We start from the raw sequence: 18,673 nt of genomic DNA, 5'->3' as shown, positions 1-18,673 counted from the left end.
GTGTATCTCTGACCCAGCAGCTAGCCTGGCACGCCGCCCCGCGGCCCATGTACCCTTTAACCACCCGACAGGTGCAGCCCGGCGCCGCCTCTGGTTGGCTGGCACGGGATGACGCAATGGAACATGGCCCGCCACCATTGGCTGCGGCGTGGACTCCGCCCTCCGAACTGCGGATCTGGCGTAGGTTGCACGTCTTAACGCAGGCGGCGGAGGAGGCGGCGGCGGCGGTAGCGGTGCTGGGGAGACTCAGCAGTCAGTGCCGGAGGGCTGGGTGGGTCGTGTCTTCCTCCCTCCGAATCTACGCGGTCTGGATCCTCCCTTGCTGACTCATAGGCCTTGCCTTTGCTGCCTGCGGCCCCCGAACCTGACCCCTTCTCTTCATATCCGGACCTGGGCTCCTCCCCCAAGGCCGTCCATCGGCCCCTTCTCCTCCAGTACTTGGAATCTGACCCATTCTCCCTAGCTCCGCTGATCCGGTCCCCAACATGCCCTATTCAGATCCTAAAACAATGGGCCGACTCCTGTCCTCTTGCCAAGGATCCAGACTTCCTCTCCAACTGTAACGAGGATAACTTATTCCCGTCCTAGCATTGCAAAATAGGCTCTTTCCCCTACCATCTCCCCTTTCCCGGCCATAGCCCAGTCTAACCTCCTTCTCTTACAATAACACAGGTCTGGGCTACCAGACCCATGGCACCTTAGAACCGACCCTTTTCTTTCTCACCTGGCTCCTCCAGCTAACCTTCCCCATGCCCTCTATCTACAGGTCCCCAGCCTGGGAAAAGATGGCCCCTCAACCCCCAAGGGACCTGGTCCCAGCTCTCCTCTGGGGCCTGAGCCTCTTCTTCAGCCTGCCAGGCCCAGTTTGGCTCCAGCCCTCTCCGCTTCCCCAGAGTTCTCCCCCAACTGAGCCCCATCCGTGTCATACGTGCCGGGGATTGGTAGACAGCTTTAACAAGGTGGGTGCACCAGCAACCTATTGGGAGGGGCCCAGCTACTATAGCAAAGTGATTGAGAGTGGGGAGTCTGGGATGCAAGTCTGTATGGACGCAAGTCACAACTGGTTACCTACCAGTTATATGGCTTTGGGCAGGTTGCCTATCTGTGCCTCAGTTTCCTGATCAGTGAAATACTGAAGTGCTAGAATATGCCAAGCACTCTGTACTTCTATACTTAGGTATTACTAATTTTCTCCATCTCCAGGGCCTGGAGAGAACCATTCGGGACAACTTTGGAGGTGGAAACACTGCCTGGGAAGAAGAGAAGTTGTCTAAATACAAAGACAGGTAAGGGGCTGGATGGGTGGATTTGAATACCTCCCCTCCCCATCTCTGCTCTACTGGTAGGGGCCTAGATCCTCTTGGGGAGTGCTTACTCATTCAACAAATATCACTGAACACCTATGATACAGCAGTAAACAAGGCAAGCAAAATCCCATCTTCAAGGAGCTTATTTACATTCTTGTAGAGGAGACATGATAAATAGGGAAATGAATAATGTCCCATCAGGTGAAGAACAGTAATGCTGGGTGGACTACAGAAAGGTGGGAGCCATGGTGTTCAAGGTGTGACGTTTGAACAGAGATCTGAAGTGAAGAAGCAAGCTATGTGACAACCAGGGGAGAATGTGGACAGAGTGGGACTAAGCTTGGTATGTTTGAGAAGTGGCTGGAATGGAGGGAGCAGAAGAAAAAGTGGTAGAAGGTGAAGGCAGAAGCCCAGCCTTAAAGGCCACAGAAAGCAGTTTAGATTTCATTCTGAGTGTAGAGGGAAGCCACTGGAAGGTTTTGAGCAGAGAAGTGATGTGGTCTTTAAAAGATGACCCACATGGCTGTGTAGCCAACAGACTGTAGGTATGCAGAGTGGAGGGAGCAGGGAGACCAGCTGGGAAGCTAATGCATTATCTAGGCATGAAGGCAGCATGAGCTAGTGTGGTTTCTAGTGGTGGACATGGTGAAAAGGGATCAAATTCTGGGTATATTTTGCAGATGGACTGATAAGACTTGATGATGGATTCATTATGGGGTATTGAGGGAAAAAGAATAAAAGATGCTTACTAGGTTTTGGGCCTGAGCCACTGGGTGAATTGTGGGGCTCTTTGCTGAGATGGGTAAAACTGGGGAAAGAGATTTAGGGAAGGGGTGGAATTGGATGTTCTCTTTGAACATGTTGGGCTGAGATGTCCATTCAACAGTCAAGTTGAGTTAGATTTAGGAGTTTGAAGTCTGGGGAGAAGTAGGAGCCAAAAACATGAATTTTGGAGTCATCAGCATATAGTCAGTATATAAAGCCATGGGAGGAGATGAGATTATATTGAGAGGAAAGGCCTGAGCCCTAGGCCCTCCAGCTTTTCAAAGTCAAATTGAGGAGAAGGAATCAGCAAAGACTTGGAGTTAGACTTGGTTGTCAGTTTTGACCCTTGATACCCTAGGAAAGGTCTCTTAACCTCTCTGAGCCTCAGTGTCTTCATCTGTAAAGCAGAGATAGTAATATCCGCTTTGCCTATTTCATAGGATTATGGTGAGGATTAAACTGTGATGCCCACTAGAAATAAAAGATTTTATTATGTAACATTGGTCATTTTCCTTTCCCTCAGTGGGCCTCAGTTTCCTTATTTGGAAATGAGGGGATTGGCCTAAGCGCACTTCCAGCTCTGTAATGGCTCCTGGTTTGTTTTGTATTTTTAATTACCTCCTCCTATATGCCAGGCACTGTGTCAAACCCTTTAAGTACATAATATAATACGTTATATATGTGCGTGTATATATTGGGTTGTCGGAAAAGTCATGATGTACTTTTTCTATGTTTTTCGTTGCAAAAATGCATCATGACTTTTCCGACAACCCAATATATATTTAATTTTTTTTATTGAGGTAGAATACACAAAACATAAAATTTAGCATTATAGACATTTTGTACATTCACAGTGTTGTGCAACCATTGCCACTATCTAGTTCCAGAACATTTTCATCCAAACAGAAACTCCATCTCCATTAAGCAGTCACTCCTCATTTTTCCCTTCCCCCAACTCTTGGAAACCACTAATCTGCTTTCTATCTCTATGGATTTGCTAATTCTATTGGAATCCTACAATATGTAGCCTTTTATGTCTGGCTTCTTTCACTTAGCATAATGTTTTCAAGGTTCATCCACATTGTAGTATGTATCAGTACTTCATTCTTTTTTAAGTCTTAATAATCTGTTGTATGGATAGACTACAGTTTGTTTATCCATTAATCAGTCAATGGACATTTGGGTTGTTTCTACCTTTTGGCTATTGTGTATAGTATTGCTATGAACATTTGTGTTACAAGTTTTTGTTTGAACACCTGTTTTCCATTCTTTTGGGTATAAACCCAGGAGTGCAATTACTGAGTCATATGGTGACTCCATGTTTAACTTATTGAGGAACTGCCAAACTGTTTCCCACAGTGGCTGCACCATTTTTCATTCCCACTTGCAATATAGGAAGGTTTCAATTTCTCCACATCCTCACCAACACTTGTTATATGACGTATTTTTAATGACATCTACTCAGCAAGGGTATATATTCCATTGTGCAGATGTAAGAACTGAGTTATCGTAAAACAAACCTGCAGGGCAGGTATTATCCCCATTTTACAGACGAGAAAACAGAGGTTCAAGAGAGGTTAAGTGACTTGCCAGTCACACAACTAGATTCGAACCCAGGTCTGTCTGACTCCCAAAACCATCACCCCTTCCACTATGCCCCATTGCGTTTCCTTTGACACTGTCATGGCATGAGGAGTGGTGGGAGAGGAGACCTTAAGGAGGGTGGTGGGTGGAATGGAGCACGCTCCCACCACCCCTGCCTTGTCTGGCCAGTGAGACCCGCCTGGTAGAGGTGCTTGAGAGCGTGTGCAGCAAGTCAGACTTTGAATGCCACCGCCTGCTGGAGCTGAGTGAGGAGCTAGTGGAGAGCTGGTGGTTTCACAAGTGAGTGGTGTGGGTGCCTTCCCTGGGGCGGGGGGTGGGGGAGAGAAAGGGGGCACGGGCAGGGCCTGGCTACTTTTTCCAAACCCAGATCTGCCAAGGACTTGCTGGTGGATAAGCTCTACTGTGAGCTTGTTTACCCCTCTGCCAAACGGGGGAAAGGGCATTGGTCAGGTGGCCTTACAGGTCTTATGCCCAAGATGGGTTGTATCACAGATTCTGTGGGAGGTTGGGGGTGGGCAGCACCTCTGACACTGTCTCAGGCCCCCTCACTGTCATACCATCTCCCCACCTCAGGCAGCAGGAAGCCCCAGATCTCTTCCAGTGGCTCTGCTCAGATTCCCTGAAGCTCTGCTGCCCCTCAGGCACCTTTGGGCCCTCCTGCCTTCGTGAGTTATTCAAGTTCCTCTTGGGGAATGGGAGGGGACTGCTGAGGCCAGGGGCCCAGTCCTGGCTGTGCCCCTAGCTGTGTGAGCTTAGGCTGCTCAGATAACTTCTCTGGACCTGTTTTCACCTGCTTCACAGGGCTGGTGAGATAAACAAATCCATGGGGAACGGTTCTGAAAAAAGATATGGGGCTAGATGGAGTCAGATGCAGCTGTGGTTTTTAGCATGTATTTGAGAAATGCCCGCACCCCCAACCCCTCGTTTCCCATGCCTGGATCAGACCAGGCCCCCATTCCCTGGACTAAGGGGACCTTCCTAGGGGTGAGTATGTGCTGCCCTAAAGCCCCATTGTCACCACCTTTCTCTACACAGAATCCTCAGTCAAGATTTGAACTTACTACCAGCCCCTTTTAGAAAAATCTCTCTGGAAGCTGCAGATAAAGAGTTAGTAACAAAGATGGTCAACTCAGTCTTTGGTCAAGCAAATTTCATAAGCTTTATGATAAAATATTATGTTGCCATTAAAATTAAGCTTTCTCTCCAAACATGTTAATATTTTTTATATATAAGGCTGTATTTACAATCTCACCCTGTTTGGTGTCTGCCTACAGCCTGTCCTGGGGGTGCAGAGAAACCTTGCGGTGGATACGGGCGGTGTGAAGGGGAAGGGACGCGAGGGGGCAGCGGGCACTGTGACTGCCAAGCCGGCTATGGGGGTGAGGCTTGTGGCCAGTGCGGCCTCGGCTACTTTGAGGCGGAGCGCAACGCCAGCCATCTGGTATGTTCGGGTAGGTAGCCAAAAGGTGTGGCACTGGGCAGGGGCAGATGGGGTGCCTCCTGCCCATCCTCATACTTCCCCCATTCTACCCAGCTTGTTTTGGTCCCTGTGCCCGCTGCTCAGGACCTGAGGAATCAAACTGTTTACAGTGCAAGAAGGGCTGGGCCCTGCATCACCTCAAGTGTGTAGGTGAGTGGGGAGGCGGGCAGGGGCCTGGGCTTGGTTCCCCATCAGTAACCACATCTCTGGGCGAGACCAGCATTCCCCATCTTCATGGAGATCTCAGCCTGGTTGGCAAGGCAGAAAAGGAACCAGGCACTTACAGTACATACTGACCCTTGTACAGTGAGAGATGTCCTTGGTCCAGCTCAGTGGTGATGGGGAATCAGGAAAGGCTTCTTAGAGGAGGTGTCACGTAGGCCAAGTCTGAAAAATTGAGGAATGGTTAGACAGAGGAATGAGGATACTGAACTTGGGTCAGGAAACCTGGGTATGAGACTTGGTTTGGTCTTAAACCTAGCCGTTTATATAGATGAGAATAAAGGCTAAGCTGCTATAAGAAAAAGTTCCCCAAAGATTGTGGCTTAGAGAATATAGAGGTTTATTTTTATCTCACATCACAGTTTCAAAGGAAGTGGTCCAGGCTGGCAGGGAAGCTCTGCTTGTCACAATCATTCAAGGACCCAGATTCCTTCTTTCTTACTATGCAGTCATCCCACTGGGTGTTATCTTTGTGGTTGAGGCTGGGTCATGGGTACCTCTGTGTTCCATGACCTGACACTTAGGAGTAAGAAAGGGAAGAAAGTGCGTGAAGTCCAAGCCTGTTGTTTGAAGGCCAAGCTAAAAGTGGAGCACATCACTTCTGTTTATAGCCTGTTGACCAGAACTCAACCACAGGGCCATACTGAGCTGCAAGGCAGGTTGGAAAACATAGTCTCTACCTCGGTAGCCTGGAGTCCAGCTACACCTCTACTTCTGTGTTGGTGGACAGCCTGCAGTCTCTGCCACATCATTTGAGCCTGAGAAATCCATTCCCCAACAACCCTGGCCTCGGCTTTCCTGTCACTGAACTAGGGATTGAAATCCCTACCCTGCCCGCCTCTCTGCAGATATCGATGAATGTGGCACAGAGCGAGCCAACTGTGGAGCTGACCAATTCTGCGTGAACACCGAGGGCTCCTATGAGTGCCGAGGTGAGTGTCCATTCCGATGGGGGAGGGAATGTGGGGAGGGTAGAAGGAGCTGCTTCATGCCAGTTCCCCCCAAACTTCTGCCTTCTTAGGCACCAGAAGCCCCCTAGGCCTAGGGGCAGCTCTTACCCTCATCTCTCTCCTTCTTTCTCCAGACTGTGCCAAGGCTTGTCTGGGCTGCATGGGGGCAGGGCCGGGCCGCTGTAAGAAGTGTAGCCCTGGCTACCAGCAGGTGGGCTCCAAGTGTCTTGGTGAGTCTCCTGCCAATGGGGCACAGGCACCTTGGAGTGCCTCGCCACCACCGATTGAGAGGGGCTGGAATACGGGCAGGGGAAGGAAGGGTGGAATGTTACTTGGGCAAGGGCAGAAGGGAGTGTCGCGCAAGACGGAGTCAGGGGTGCTGCATGTGGGACCCTGGCAGTCAGGGCTCTGACCCCTCCTTGCCTTTCCTTAAGATGTGGACGAGTGTGAGACAAAGGTGTGCCCAGGAGAGAATGAGCAGTGCGAGAACACAGAGGGCAGTTACCGCTGTGTCTGTGCAGAGGGCTACAAACAGATTGAGGGCATCTGTGTGAAGGAGCAGATCCCAGGTGAGCCCCAACTGGGCCCCCAGAAACCTGGGGAGGTATCCTCATCTAGGCAGAGGGCCAGCAAACCCCTTCTCCAGGCAGTTACAGGCCCTGCCCTCCCCTCCGACCCAGCCCCCATCAAGATACATTGAGACCTGAAACTTATATCTGGTCTTCAGGTGGCTTTTGGTGGCCTCACACCTCTCCAGGGTAGAAAGAAAATAAGACTTGGCATCAAATCACTGCCTTCCTGAGCCTCTTTTCCTCATCTGTCCAATGGGACCAATCCTAGCCCTGGCCTGTCAAGAGATGTTGTAGGCTGCAGAGTGGTGAGATGAAGGACAATCACAATGATGACAATAGTGACCACTCTTGCAGCTCTTACTGTGTCAAATGCTATTTGAAGTATGTTGCATGTATTAACTTATTTTACCCATAAAACAAATCCAATGCTGTTGGGTGTCTTTCTCATCCCCATTTTACATAGTGGAAACTAGGATGCAGAGACTTGAAGCAGCTTGCCCAGGGCCACATGGCAAGGTTGCAGAGCTGGGAGTTGAATCCAGGCAGTCTGGCTCTGGAGCTGATGTAGTACTCATAACACTCGCTCTGTCACAGCTCACCCACTGCATGGCCTCGGGCAAACCTCTGAGCCTCAGTTTCCAATTTAGTGAGACAGGGATAATAACCACCCCTCTCAGAGTTGTTCTCAGCAGTCAATGACGTCATGTGCTGGCATACTGGGCAGGCATGTGGCAACGATGATGGGGTGTGTGAGAAACTTCAGGAATGGGGAAGGAGTGACAGGTGCTTCTTTTGCTCCTCGCAGAGTCAGCAGGCTTCTTCTCGGAGATGACAGAGGACGAGGTGGTGGTGCTGCAGCAGATGTTCTTTGGTGTCATTATCTGTGCACTGGCCACGCTGGCCGCCAAGGGTGACTTGGTTTTCACCGCCATCTTCATTGGGGCTGTGGCGGCCATGACTGGCTACTGGTTGTCAGAGCGCAGTGACCGTGTGCTGGAAGGGTTCATCAAGGGCAGATAATCTCTGCCACACCTGCAGGATCTCCTACCCAGGCTGCCCCCAGAGGTCAGGCCTTCCCTACCTGAACACTCAAGGTAGCTTGCTTTATTTTTGAGAGTGGGTAAGCAACCCCTACCCACCTGTGAAGCAGCCCAGGCACCTGGGCAGGTGAGGTCCCTGGGGTGAGACAGTAGCCCTAAAGGTGGACACCATGAGATCTTGGCCTTGGGGGGCGTGGGCAAGCTTCACAATGTGTGTGGATTTTAAAAGAAAAGTGTCTCCTTATGGTGGCTGCTAGTGAGCTTTGGCCCCTACTCAGGATGAGGGGGGTACCTGCAGGGGTGAGCCCATCACAGCTTCCTCTTGCCAGCTGCATGCTGCCAGCACCTGTTCCGTATTCAGCCCCCACCCCTTTAGCCACTGATTTATTTATTCATCTCAGGAAATAAAAAAAGGTCTTGAAAAATGGAGAAGCTTCAGATTTACTACTACCTGCCCCCCACTCACCGTGGGTTGGCCTAAGCTACTGAGAGTCCCCACTGCCTTGATCCTTGGGGAAGTTTCCTAAAACCCCAGGAAATTGAGGGCTACCCTGATGAAGGAGAGGAGGCTTGGCCCTGAAGTAGTGTTAGAAGGGGGATGGAGGAACCAGCCTTCGGAGTGGAACTTTCTGGGTTCAGTACCAGCTATCATTTGGGCCAAAGACCCTGGACAAATTACTTTTGTCTCTGAACTTCAATTCTTCTCATCTATAAAATGGGCATGATAATGTTTTCCTCTCAGGCGTATTATGAGAATTAAATGTGATGAATGTGAAGAGCAGAAGACTGCACAAAAACAGATGTTCAATAAAATATTGGTAGCCATTATTTCTAAAGCTGCTAAAGGTCCGGTCCCCTTTCCTTTGAAAGTACTCCCGTCCCCAACACACACAAGACTTGGATTTTTTTTTTTTGGTGGGGGGGCACTCCTACATCTCCTCTGAACAGGATCCTGGTGTGGCCAGAGGGAGGCATAAGCCAAGTCCTAAGGGTTTATTTCTTTGGCACAAAGAGGACAGTCAATCTGGACAAGCTAGCCTCATCCCTCCACACTGTGGAGTCTGGAGGGGTGTTTGGGGCACCTGGACCCCATTCCCCATACTTAAATCCATGCATATCCACCCTGTATTCAGCTTAAGTCATAGCCTCTGTGCAAAATACCCATTGGAAAAAAATAGAGATATTTAAAAAACAAAAAAACGGGGAGGGGTGGCTTCACTCCCGGCTGTCTCTGGAGGCTGCAGTCAAGTTGAGGTCCGGGAATGGCAGTTTTTCAAATACTCAACTGTCCCAGTCGGCCATGCCATAGGGCCACCGAGCGCGGGACCTTGGTCCTGCAGCAGTGTGGAGCCTGCTCAGAGCTCAATGGTGTCACTGGAGGCGCTGCGGGAGTCACCAGGCTTGCAGTGAGGCTGGACCTCACTCGGGGGTTCCCCGGGCCGGGCGGGAGCAGGGGCTGTGGCAGGCAGTAGCTGCACAGTGCTGGGCAGCTCATCTAGGGGCAGACTGTCCACTGACGACAGCCCGTGGCGCCACGGGTTCCAGCTGATCTTGAGGGATCCCCGGGAGAAGCTGTCCATCGAGCTGCCAGAAGCCGCCTGGTCAGGCGCATCCACTATGTGTGGTGGAATCGGCCCGTGTACGCGCACATCGCTGAGCGACCGGCAGCGGCCACGGAGGAGCGAAGAGCCGGCACCGTCGAATTCGGCGTCGGGGTGGCTGCCACGGCGCGGACGCAGCGCGCCCCCAGTCGGTGGGGAGGCCAGGCCGCGCAGGCCGCAGCGCCGGAACACACTGTCTCGCACCAAGTGCTCTCGGAAGAGCGCGGCGTCGATGCTGCGGCTCAGGTTAATGGGAGACGGCGGCCGCAGGTCCAGCTCGCTCATCGACGGCGCTGGCCCCACGCTGCTGCCGGACAGTCCTGGGCCACCCTGGGGACCGCGGCCCAGCGATGCAGCCGAGCCCCAGGGGCCTGAACTGGGAGTGGCAGTCAGGCCTCCCTCCGCGGGGTTGCGGATGAGGCTCTTGCTTATGTCCAAGCTGCCTACGCCGACGCCACTGGGCCCAGCATAGCAATTGTTGGGTCGCTCAGGCACCTCGCTCTTGCCGGACGGCGCAGGGCATGCCAGGCGCAGCAGCTTAGCCCAGCAGGCATGCTCTGTGGGCGGCCTGGGCCGCGCCGCAGCCACAGCGGCCAGTGCCAGGGCGAGCGCCCATGTCAGCTCCAGAAGGCGCAGCCAGAAGTGGACTCCCCACCAAGCCCAGGAGAAGCGGCCCACGCGGCCTGGGCCCGGATACAGCCAGAGGGCAGCAGCCAGCTGTAAGCCGCTGGCAAGCAGCCCCAGAGCGCCTGCCACTGCCAGCAGCCGCGGGCCCGGGCTGGCATCCCAGCCTCGCGGCCCGTCCAGCAGGCGGCGACGGCACAGGCAGAGCGTACCCAGAGCCACGACCGCACCCCAGGCGCAAGAGAAGCCCTGAGCCAGGAGGTTGAACGCCGGCCTCGCAGACAGCAGGTCAGTAGCGAGTAACCCCACGCCATGCGCCAAGGCCACTGCTCCCAGCAGAAGTGGGTTCTGCAGCTGCTGTGGCAGCCCCGCACCCAGGCCGAGCAGGGTCAGGGCCGCCAGCGCAGTGAGCAGCAAGGGAAAGGGCAGGTTGTAGAGTACCAGGCCCGCGCGTAAACCCAGCCGCTCCTGCGAACCGTATGGGTCCGTGAGCATGTAGGCAGATCGCAGCCCCGATGCTATGAACACCAGCACCGCTGCCACCAGAGCCAGCCGGGGCCCCGCAGGGGCGGCTGCCAGAGAGGCCAGTGCCAGCAATGCAGGCAGCAGAAAGAGCACCCCCACCCCATAGACGTGCAGCTCCCAGGAAAAGCTCAGTACCCGCCGCAGGGGACCCCAGCGTAGGGGGGGTGCGGTGGCGTTGGCAGGGGGGCTGGAGGCTGGGGCTGATGCCGTGGAGCTGGCTGAGGGCTCCGGAGGGAGTGGCTGGCCCAGGGCACGCTGCGTGGTGACCCGAATGAGGCCCCGGCGTGACGTCGAGGGGGCCTGGACTGGGGGTGCTGGGGGATGACTCTGGGGGCGCCCGGGCCACTCCTCGGCTTCATCTGTAATAACAATATTAAAATAGCCCTTTGAACGTGCTTTTGAGTTTCCGTTATTCCCTAGTGTGGTGAGCAAGCACATTTTTTCCAAGCACATCTGTAAAATGGGGATGGTAGTAGCACTTATCTCACAGGGTTGTAGTGAGGACTGAATGTGTAGCATAGTGCCCAGCACCAAGTAAGTGTTAAATGGATGTGAGCTATCATTTTTATTAATAATATACCAGTAATTCACAGCATGGGCTGCATATTAGAATCACCTGGAAAACAGGTGAATCAGAATTCCCTGGGGTGGGGCCTAGCACTTAAATTTTTAAAAAGCTCTTCCTGTGGGTGATTTGCTGGAGTTAGAGAATCACTGCACTAAATATACCCACGTTACATTTAGGAACATTCTAGCTACAAAGGGCAAATGACTTCTCCCAGAATACCCAGTATTAGTTAATTATCCCGAGTTATTTGAAGGAGGTCCTAACCAATTCCTTTAAGGAGGTGTTTGTCCCCATTCATTACCCCCCACCCCCACAGAGACCTCACACAGGTTCTTAATTATTAGACAGAGTACCAGCTCTCCCCAAACCCCATGCCATGCCCTCACCTGGCTGCAGGGGCCCCACAGGGCTCTCTGTTCCGTTTGTAGCTGGGCCAGGATCCAAGGGGACAGGGATGAGGGACTTGGGGGTACGTGGGGCCTCCACTGCTCCTCTCACCCGCTGGGGAGAGATGGGATCTGTTCCATTCATTGCTGCTATCTCTGAAATGACAAAAGCAGTCATCACTTTGCCTGAACCTCCAATGGTTCCCAAAGTCTAATCCCTTAGGATGGAGGCACAATCACCCTCATTTGCCAGAATGAGGAAAATGGGACCCACAGGGACCAGGGGGGGCACACAGAAACCGGGGCATCCAGCTGCTATGGAACACTGCCCCTCCCAGCTCTGTTCGGTACCCTCGCTTTGGTACCCACCTGGCTTGGGCTGCCCATCAGAAGTCTCCGAGGCTGGGGGACTTGAGGGCTGGGGTCCTGGTGATCCCTGAACACCAGGGACATCAACCTGTTTAGGTGAGGGACTTGGAAAACTGACTGCCCATGTCTCCCCACCTCTAGCCTTCTTGGGGGGCTCAATTGGCAGTTCCTCGGCTGGAGGAAGGCTTCTGGCCAATGCCAGATCTGGCTGGGACCCAGGCTCCTGAGTGGATGCCACCTCAACTGGGGATACCACGCCAGCCTCAGGGATTGCTGGATCTTGCTGCGTGAAAAGTGGGCCTTGAGCTGCCTCCTGGAAGTCCTCACCCCCACCCTGTTCTAGCACTGGCATCCTGACAGTGCCTAAGTGGGGCACAACAGTGTGGGGAGGACCCTGGTGAGCTGAGGGGGATGTCTCTGAGACCGTGTTCCTGGCTTGGGCCCCCAAACCCTCATCTCTAAGTTGTCGTTGTCCCACTTGGTCTCTAGGTTCCCCTCGGGAGGGAGGAACTGTGGCTACCCTGAGTTGGAGTCTGGGAGTTGTGGGGATCAAAGAGAGATTGGGGGGGCCCACTGGAAGGGGCACTGGTGCTTCTTGCTCCAGGGGCTCCGGCAACTCAGGAGGTCCTGTCCAGCCTTGAGAAATTGGTCCTTGAGCCATCTGGAGGTCATCAGTTACTGGGAGTCCATCTCTCTGAGCCCCCTGGGCTGCTTTAGGTCCATGCAGGGCTGGGCCAAGGGGAGAGTCTGCGAACTGCTCAGGCACTTTCTCAGCAGGGATGTGGGGGACATTGGAGTTCCAGGGGCTCTCATCTCTGGGCGTCTCCCAGAAGAAGTCGAAAGCTTGGGGCTCTGTATCAACAGGACCCTTGGGATGGGCTCCTGGGAACAGGTGTGGTTCCAAGTCCTCATGTGGCCTGGAACGGCCCTGGCCCAGAGCAGGGCCAGTCCCCAGGGACAGCAGCAGCAACAGCAGCAAGAGGCCACATACACGGCCCCATGGGCTGGGGGCCATGGTCCACTCTGATGCCTGGGCCTAGAGCCTTCAACTTCCAGCCCTCACTGGATGAGCCTAGAAGAAGAGAGAGGGGATGACATGTGAGGGTTGGGGGCTTCCATAGCTTCCCCAAAGGAGCTGATAGGAAAGAAAGAAGAGCAACATGAGGCAGGTCCCCCCGCCCCCCCCCCCATCCTTTCCTGGTCAACCTCTTCGTGCTGTCCACAGTGACCTTATAAAACTGCATCTCTGGTCATGCCACTTGCCCTGCTTCAAAACCTTCAGTTTCCCTCAGGAGAGAATTAAGTTCCTCTCCTGGCCTTTCAAGGCCACACCAGGCTGTTCACCTATCCGTCAGCACCCACTGGACTGTCCGACATCCCATGCCTTTGCTCCCGCCATTCCCTCTGCCTGGAATGCCCTCTCCCTTCTCCTTCACTTGCTGAAATCCTATTCTTGAAGGTCCAGCTCAAATATCAGAGAAGCGGAGAGGGAGAGGAACAGGCCCCCGCCTTTGAGGAAGGGCCTAAGTTTGAATCCCAGCTTTGCCAGGTCCTAAGTGAGTTACTTTACCTCTCTGCATCAGGGTTTTCCCATCAGTAAAATGGGCATAATAAGGGTACCTAACTCCAAGGGGCTCTTATAAGACTTACATAACAAAACACATAATGGGTCAGGCCTATGACAGGAGCTTAATAAGCATGAGAGCCCTTTTACTTTTCTCTTTGTCCAGAAAGCTTGCTTTCCCACCAGCCCCCTTAACTATTTCAACGAATAATTAGAGCATATATTATGTGCCAAGCCTTGGGGATAAAGCAGTGAACAGGATTAGCAAGATTCCTGCTCTCTTGGAGCTCGGGTTCTAGATAAGGGACAGACAATGAATGATGTTAAATAAAGTGAGCTATAGAGAAAAGAAAACAGGGTTAAGAGATAGAGGGATGGGGGCTACTTTACACAGGGGGTGACAGGAAGCCCTCTCTGAGGTGACATTTAAGCTAAATGCTGAATGAGAAGACGGAGCCAGCCATTTGAAGATATGGGGGGAAAGCATTTGGCAGAAGGAACAGAAAATGCAAAGGCCACGATGCGAGAATGAGCTAGGTGAGTTCAAGAAATAAGAAGACTAGTGTGGCTGGAGCTCAGCAAATGAAGGAGAAAGTGGCAAAGGGAGAAGAAATCAGGTAGGAGGGGCTAGATCATAAGGGGCCTGGTAAGCCACAGTAAGGCACCTGGATTTTATTCTAAGTGTCACAGGAAGCCAATGGAAATGGGATGACACGATCTGATAGGTGTTTTAAAAGGGGGAGCGAGACCAGAGCAAAAATCCAGGTAAGATATGACGGTGGCTTGTTTCAGTGTAGGCATTTCTTTCCGTGACACCCCCTCCATCCTTCTGGTCACCCTGGTCACATAGTGTAATAATCTCCCGTCTCCCCCACTGGCCTGGGGCTTCTCAGGGCGGTGTCTGCATCTTCCATGTCTTATCATTAGCCCCTCAGCATAAGACTGGCCCCAGTTGGATATTCCCTAAAGGTTCCTCTTCCCGAGAGTCCCTACCTCTCAGCCAGGAAGGCAGGAAGGGCAGGACCCCATGGCTAGGAGACAGAGGACAGCGGCTGTGAGAGCAGAGGCCTGGGTGTATTTAGGAGCAGAGAGGCCCCGCTCCTTTCCTCCCTGGGAAGCAGCGGTGCCCAAAGCACCCTGGCTCCTAACCTGTAGTGGCCCACAGACTCCTTGAGAAGCTAATGGAAACTCCAGGTACTCTACCCTGGAAAATGCCCAAGTTCACCAAAGGTTGTGGACAATTTCAGGGGCTTCAAAGATCACTTAAACCCATCCCCCAAAATGAGTTTAGCTTCTGCCTTAAAGCCTTGCTGGTTCATTTCTCAGACATACACCAAGTCCTATGCTGTGCTCCTCCTGGCCCAGGCTAGGTGCTGGGCACCCAAAGAGAAGCCTCAGTTCTAGTGTTGGGAGTGGGGGGGTGAGCTGAAGGGAATGGACTGAAAGGCTCCTAACACAGGTACTGGTTAATAACAGAACTTCTGTGTTGAGCTCTCACCCAGTTAGGCTCCTGTGCTAAGCTTAGCTGCATGTCCTCGGATCTCATCCAACCCTCCTAACACAAGCAGGTGTGAATATACCCATTTCATAGAGAAAGAAACCGAGGTTCAGAGAGGTTGAGCAACTCACCCAAGGTCACACAGCCAGCAAATGGCCATACTAGAGCCTGTGAAACCTGCAGTGGCTCATTTTGCACAGGGGTCTAAAAAGCTTTGCAGAGGAGGAGACAGTTGAGTTGGGCCTTCAATGATAAGCATATACCATCTGCTCACCACCCCAATCGAAGTGATGTAGGCATCTGCGGACAAGGTGGGGGTGGGGGACTGCCTAACACTGGGTTCCAGCTGCGGGAGAGATTTTTTTGGGGGTGAGACAGCGGGTCTATCGCCCTGCCGCAGGGACTGAGGAGAGGCCAGCCCGAAGGCAGAGCCGAGGGCAGCCTTCAGGAGCTGATCCATCTCGGGTTACCTCTCCTCCTCCTCCGTCTCCTCTCCCCTGGCTCCTCGCCTTCCCGCAGTGTCCTGGGTGGGGGTGGGCGCTGGTGCAGGCCCTGCCGCTGGCGCCTAGGTGGGGGCTGCAGACTATGTTCCCAGCCTGGGCCCCACCATCGCCCACTCCCTCAGCCAGCTCCTCACCTGGGCGCCGCGCGGGCAGCCCCCGCGTTCACCTTGCGCGCGTCCCAGCAGCAGCTCGCCGCGCCGCATCCTCTGAGATGCTCAGACTTGGCTAACCGAGCCTGGCGCTGCCGATCGCCGAGCCCGCCCACAGGAGCGCCATTCTAACTTAACCCTTTCCCCTTAGGGGTGGATTCTTCTCCCAGTTCTGACCTCCCCATTCCCCGAGATTCTCAGGGCTAAGAGGGAACCGAGGTCACCTCCGAGGGATGTGGAAATCCCTTCCACAGCATCCCTCAAAAGGAGGCAGTCAATCTCTGTTTGCATACCTCAGGGGACAGACAGCTCACTTCCTTTATATCTCTATACTTATATCCTTATAGGGATACATACATACCTATAGATAAATCCTACCTATACCTCGTTGTGTATCCTTCAGGTCTTTTTCAATGCAGTCACATACACATTTTAAATACAAATGAGATACTGTACATAATTGTTCTGTAACTTGCCTTTTCCCCTTTCACTTTGCAATATATTCTAGCACATTTTCCATGTAGATTTCTAAAGATCCATCTCATTTCTTGTATCGGCTGTTGAGAATGGCAGCATATATATGGTCAGCCTGTAATTTTTATCTATCTGGTTCCTGAGGTTGGAAATGGAGGTTGTTTCTAGCCTTTTGCTAGCAAGAATAATGAGCGAGGGACCAGTTCTTAAATAGACATCTTCGTGCGCATGTACTAGTGTACCTATCAGATAATTTCCTACCTGAGGCATGGTTAGTTCTATGGGTCTGGACATTTTCAGATCTGATAGACACTGTCGAAGTGCTCCCGGTCCTTCTTTGGACAACTCTTGCCGTACTCAATGTCCATCATCAGGTTCAATACATTAAGAGAAATCCACACTAGAAATACATGTGGTCATTAAATACGATGTAGAATCTTTAATGGCATGGAGAAGTATTCAGGGTAGATTGTTGTTTATTTACTTAAATTTAAATCATTTGAATTATAAAAATAATATATGCTGATTGTCCCAATTCAAGCAACACAGAAATGTTCAAAGAACATGTTAACCGTCTTACCCTTGGCCTCTTCAACTCTGCCCACCCCCCCGAAATGTACCCACTGTTAACACCATACCTTCGCTTATAAGGTATGGTGTTCGCTTCGGCAACAGCGTAGGCTGCAGTCCCTGCTGCAGTGGGCTGCCATGAGCTACCGTGAATAGCTGGCAGCCAGCATGAGTGGCCGGCAGCCTGACTGGGCTGCCAGGAGCCGCCGTGAGCAGCCCATCCAATGGCCAGCAAGCGACTGCCTCACCCAGGAAGAGCGCAATGATAATACCAACATGGGCCAGTGACGCAACATTCTCCACAACTAGACTGAAGAACAAAGGGACAGCAACTTGTCTGTTCCCTTTCCCTGATTCCCCAACGCTGTTCCCGTCCCCCAATTCCCCAATTAAAAAAAAATCTTAAAAAAAGAAAAAAAAGCGCAAGCCAGTTACCGGCCAGCCCCACTGCAGCCTATACTGTAGCCAGCGACTCATGGCAGCCCACCTCCAGGTGGAGCTGTTGTTCATCATCTTAGCTGTAGAGGGCGCAGCGTCACTGGCCCTCATGTGGGATCCAAACCAAAGCCGTGCTGCTCAGAGCTGGTGTCCCAAGCCAACTACTAACCAACACGCCACTCGGCCGGCCCAGAACAGTGTGTTTTTCCAGGACCCATCAGCTCCAAGTCGAGTAGTTGTTTCATTCAGAGTTGTGGAGGGTGCAACTCAGGGGCCCATGTGGGGATCGAACTGGCAACCTGGGTGTTATGACGCTGAGCTCTAACCAACTGAGCTAATCGGCTGCACCTTGTTGCCCATATATATATATATATATATGTTTTTTTTGTTTTTCTTTCCCCTAAAGATTTTATTGGGGAAGGGGAACAGTGTTGGGGAATTGGGGAAAGGGAACAGCCAAGTTGTTGTCCTTCAATCTTAGTTGTGGAGGGCGCAGCCAGCTCAGCTCCAAGTCGAGTCGTCATCCGGCCACCCATTGGCAGCTCGTGGCCACTCAGCTCAAGGTTTCTGTTCAATCTTAGTTGCGGGTGGGCATAGTCCACCATCCCAAGCGGGAGTCAAACTGGAAACCTTGTTGTTAGGAGCACGTGCTCTCTCCAGCTGAGCCATCCAGCAGCAGCTCAGCTTGGGCACAGCTCGCTGGCCCATGTGGGAATCGAACCGGCCACCCTGTTGCTCAGAGCTCGTGCTCTTAACCAACTGAGCCACATGGCCGGCCTTATTGCCCATTTTTTATCTACTAGGTCTTCCCCATCTCCTTGTGTGCAGTTGGTTTCTTCACCCTCAATGTAGGACTCTTACGTTTGTTTGTTGTTATCTTGTTAGATATAGCCTGATCTTGTGGGAAATTATCTGGCTCCTGGTTCCATTAGGTTGTCAGAAAAGTCATGATGCATTTTTGCAACAAAAAACATAGAAAAATATGTCATGACTTTTTCAACAACCCAATATATGTGGTAGATAATTGGCATTTTGGAGCATTGTCCAAGATCCTTTCTCTTCCTGACAGCGTCCTAATTTCCTTTGGGGGAACTATGTCTGTTCCCCATGGGCAGTCTTGATGCAATGGCAGTTCTGGGGGCCCACTACAGAAGTTGAGGGGTACAGATCCCTTTTCTCAGTGTCTCCTGTGAACTCTCCGGTGAGCCTCTTTTGGAGATGCCAGAGATTTTCCTTAGCAAGCTCAGAGCTGGTCTGGTTCTCTTCCTTAGTTTCTGTAAGGAGGGCGGGGTGCATGTACTAGGTCCACCCATTCATGCCCCTGAAAAAATCTCACTGGCCTGACAGTGCCCAATCCGCCCCTTCCCCCTCCCCAATCCAAGCAGCAGCATCTGACTTCTCCCTGGATGCCCTCTTTGGAGCCAGGAGCCCCAATCCCATTATGTCCCCAAACCATCAGTTGG

The 18,673-nt window shown here is 52.4% G+C and overlaps 2 protein-coding genes across 5 annotated transcripts; one reads left to right on the top strand and one right to left on the bottom strand.

The window, feature by feature from the left end:
• The first annotated feature begins 86 nt into the window (after positions 1-86).
• CRELD1 (CRELD disulfide isomerase 1) lies at positions 87-8,368 on the top strand. Of its 2 annotated transcripts, none has more exons than XM_019651104.1 (11): positions 87-271; positions 767-959; positions 1,204-1,286; positions 3,846-3,956; positions 4,251-4,342; positions 4,952-5,128; positions 5,212-5,307; positions 6,228-6,311; positions 6,464-6,540; positions 6,764-6,898; positions 7,707-7,795. In XM_019651104.1, exons 1-10 carry the CDS (start codon positions 117-119, stop codon positions 6,881-6,883), a joined length of 1,188 nt encoding a protein of 395 aa, XP_019506649.1. In that variant the 5' UTR covers positions 87-116; the 3' UTR covers positions 6,884-6,898; positions 7,707-7,795. The 2 variants fall into 2 exon arrangements, with proteins under 2 accessions (XP_019506649.1, XP_019506648.1); XM_019651103.1 differs by having other exon boundaries at positions 97-271; positions 6,464-6,559; positions 7,707-8,368.
• Positions 8,369-8,919: 551 nt separating this feature from the next.
• PRRT3 (proline rich transmembrane protein 3) lies at positions 8,920-15,801 on the bottom strand. 3 transcript variants are annotated; one of them, XM_019651096.1, is made up of 5 exons: positions 15,714-15,801; positions 12,535-13,086; positions 12,015-12,081; positions 11,646-11,801; positions 8,920-11,050 (listed from the first exon to the last, which is right to left on the bottom strand). In XM_019651096.1, the coding sequence occupies exons 2-5, from the start codon at positions 13,027-13,029 to the stop codon at positions 9,297-9,299; spliced, it is 2,472 nt and encodes an 823-aa protein (XP_019506641.1). In that variant the 5' UTR covers positions 13,030-13,086; positions 15,714-15,801; the 3' UTR covers positions 8,920-9,296. The 3 variants fall into 3 exon arrangements, with proteins under 3 accessions (XP_019506641.1, XP_019506639.1, XP_019506640.1); XM_019651094.1 differs by having other exon boundaries at positions 12,015-13,086; XM_019651095.1 differs by lacking the exon at positions 15,714-15,801 and adding an exon at positions 15,208-15,228 and having other exon boundaries at positions 12,015-13,086.
• Positions 15,802-18,673: the final 2,872 nt, after the last annotated feature.

The sequence above is a fragment of the Hipposideros armiger genome, unplaced genomic scaffold (assembly GCF_001890085.2).
Source record: "Hipposideros armiger isolate ML-2016 unplaced genomic scaffold, ASM189008v1 scaffold_152, whole genome shotgun sequence".
Lineage (NCBI taxonomy): Eukaryota > Metazoa > Chordata > Mammalia > Chiroptera > Hipposideridae > Hipposideros > Hipposideros armiger.
The sequence above is the reverse complement of the archived record's forward strand: the minus strand, read 5'-3'. Positions and strand labels throughout refer to the sequence as shown.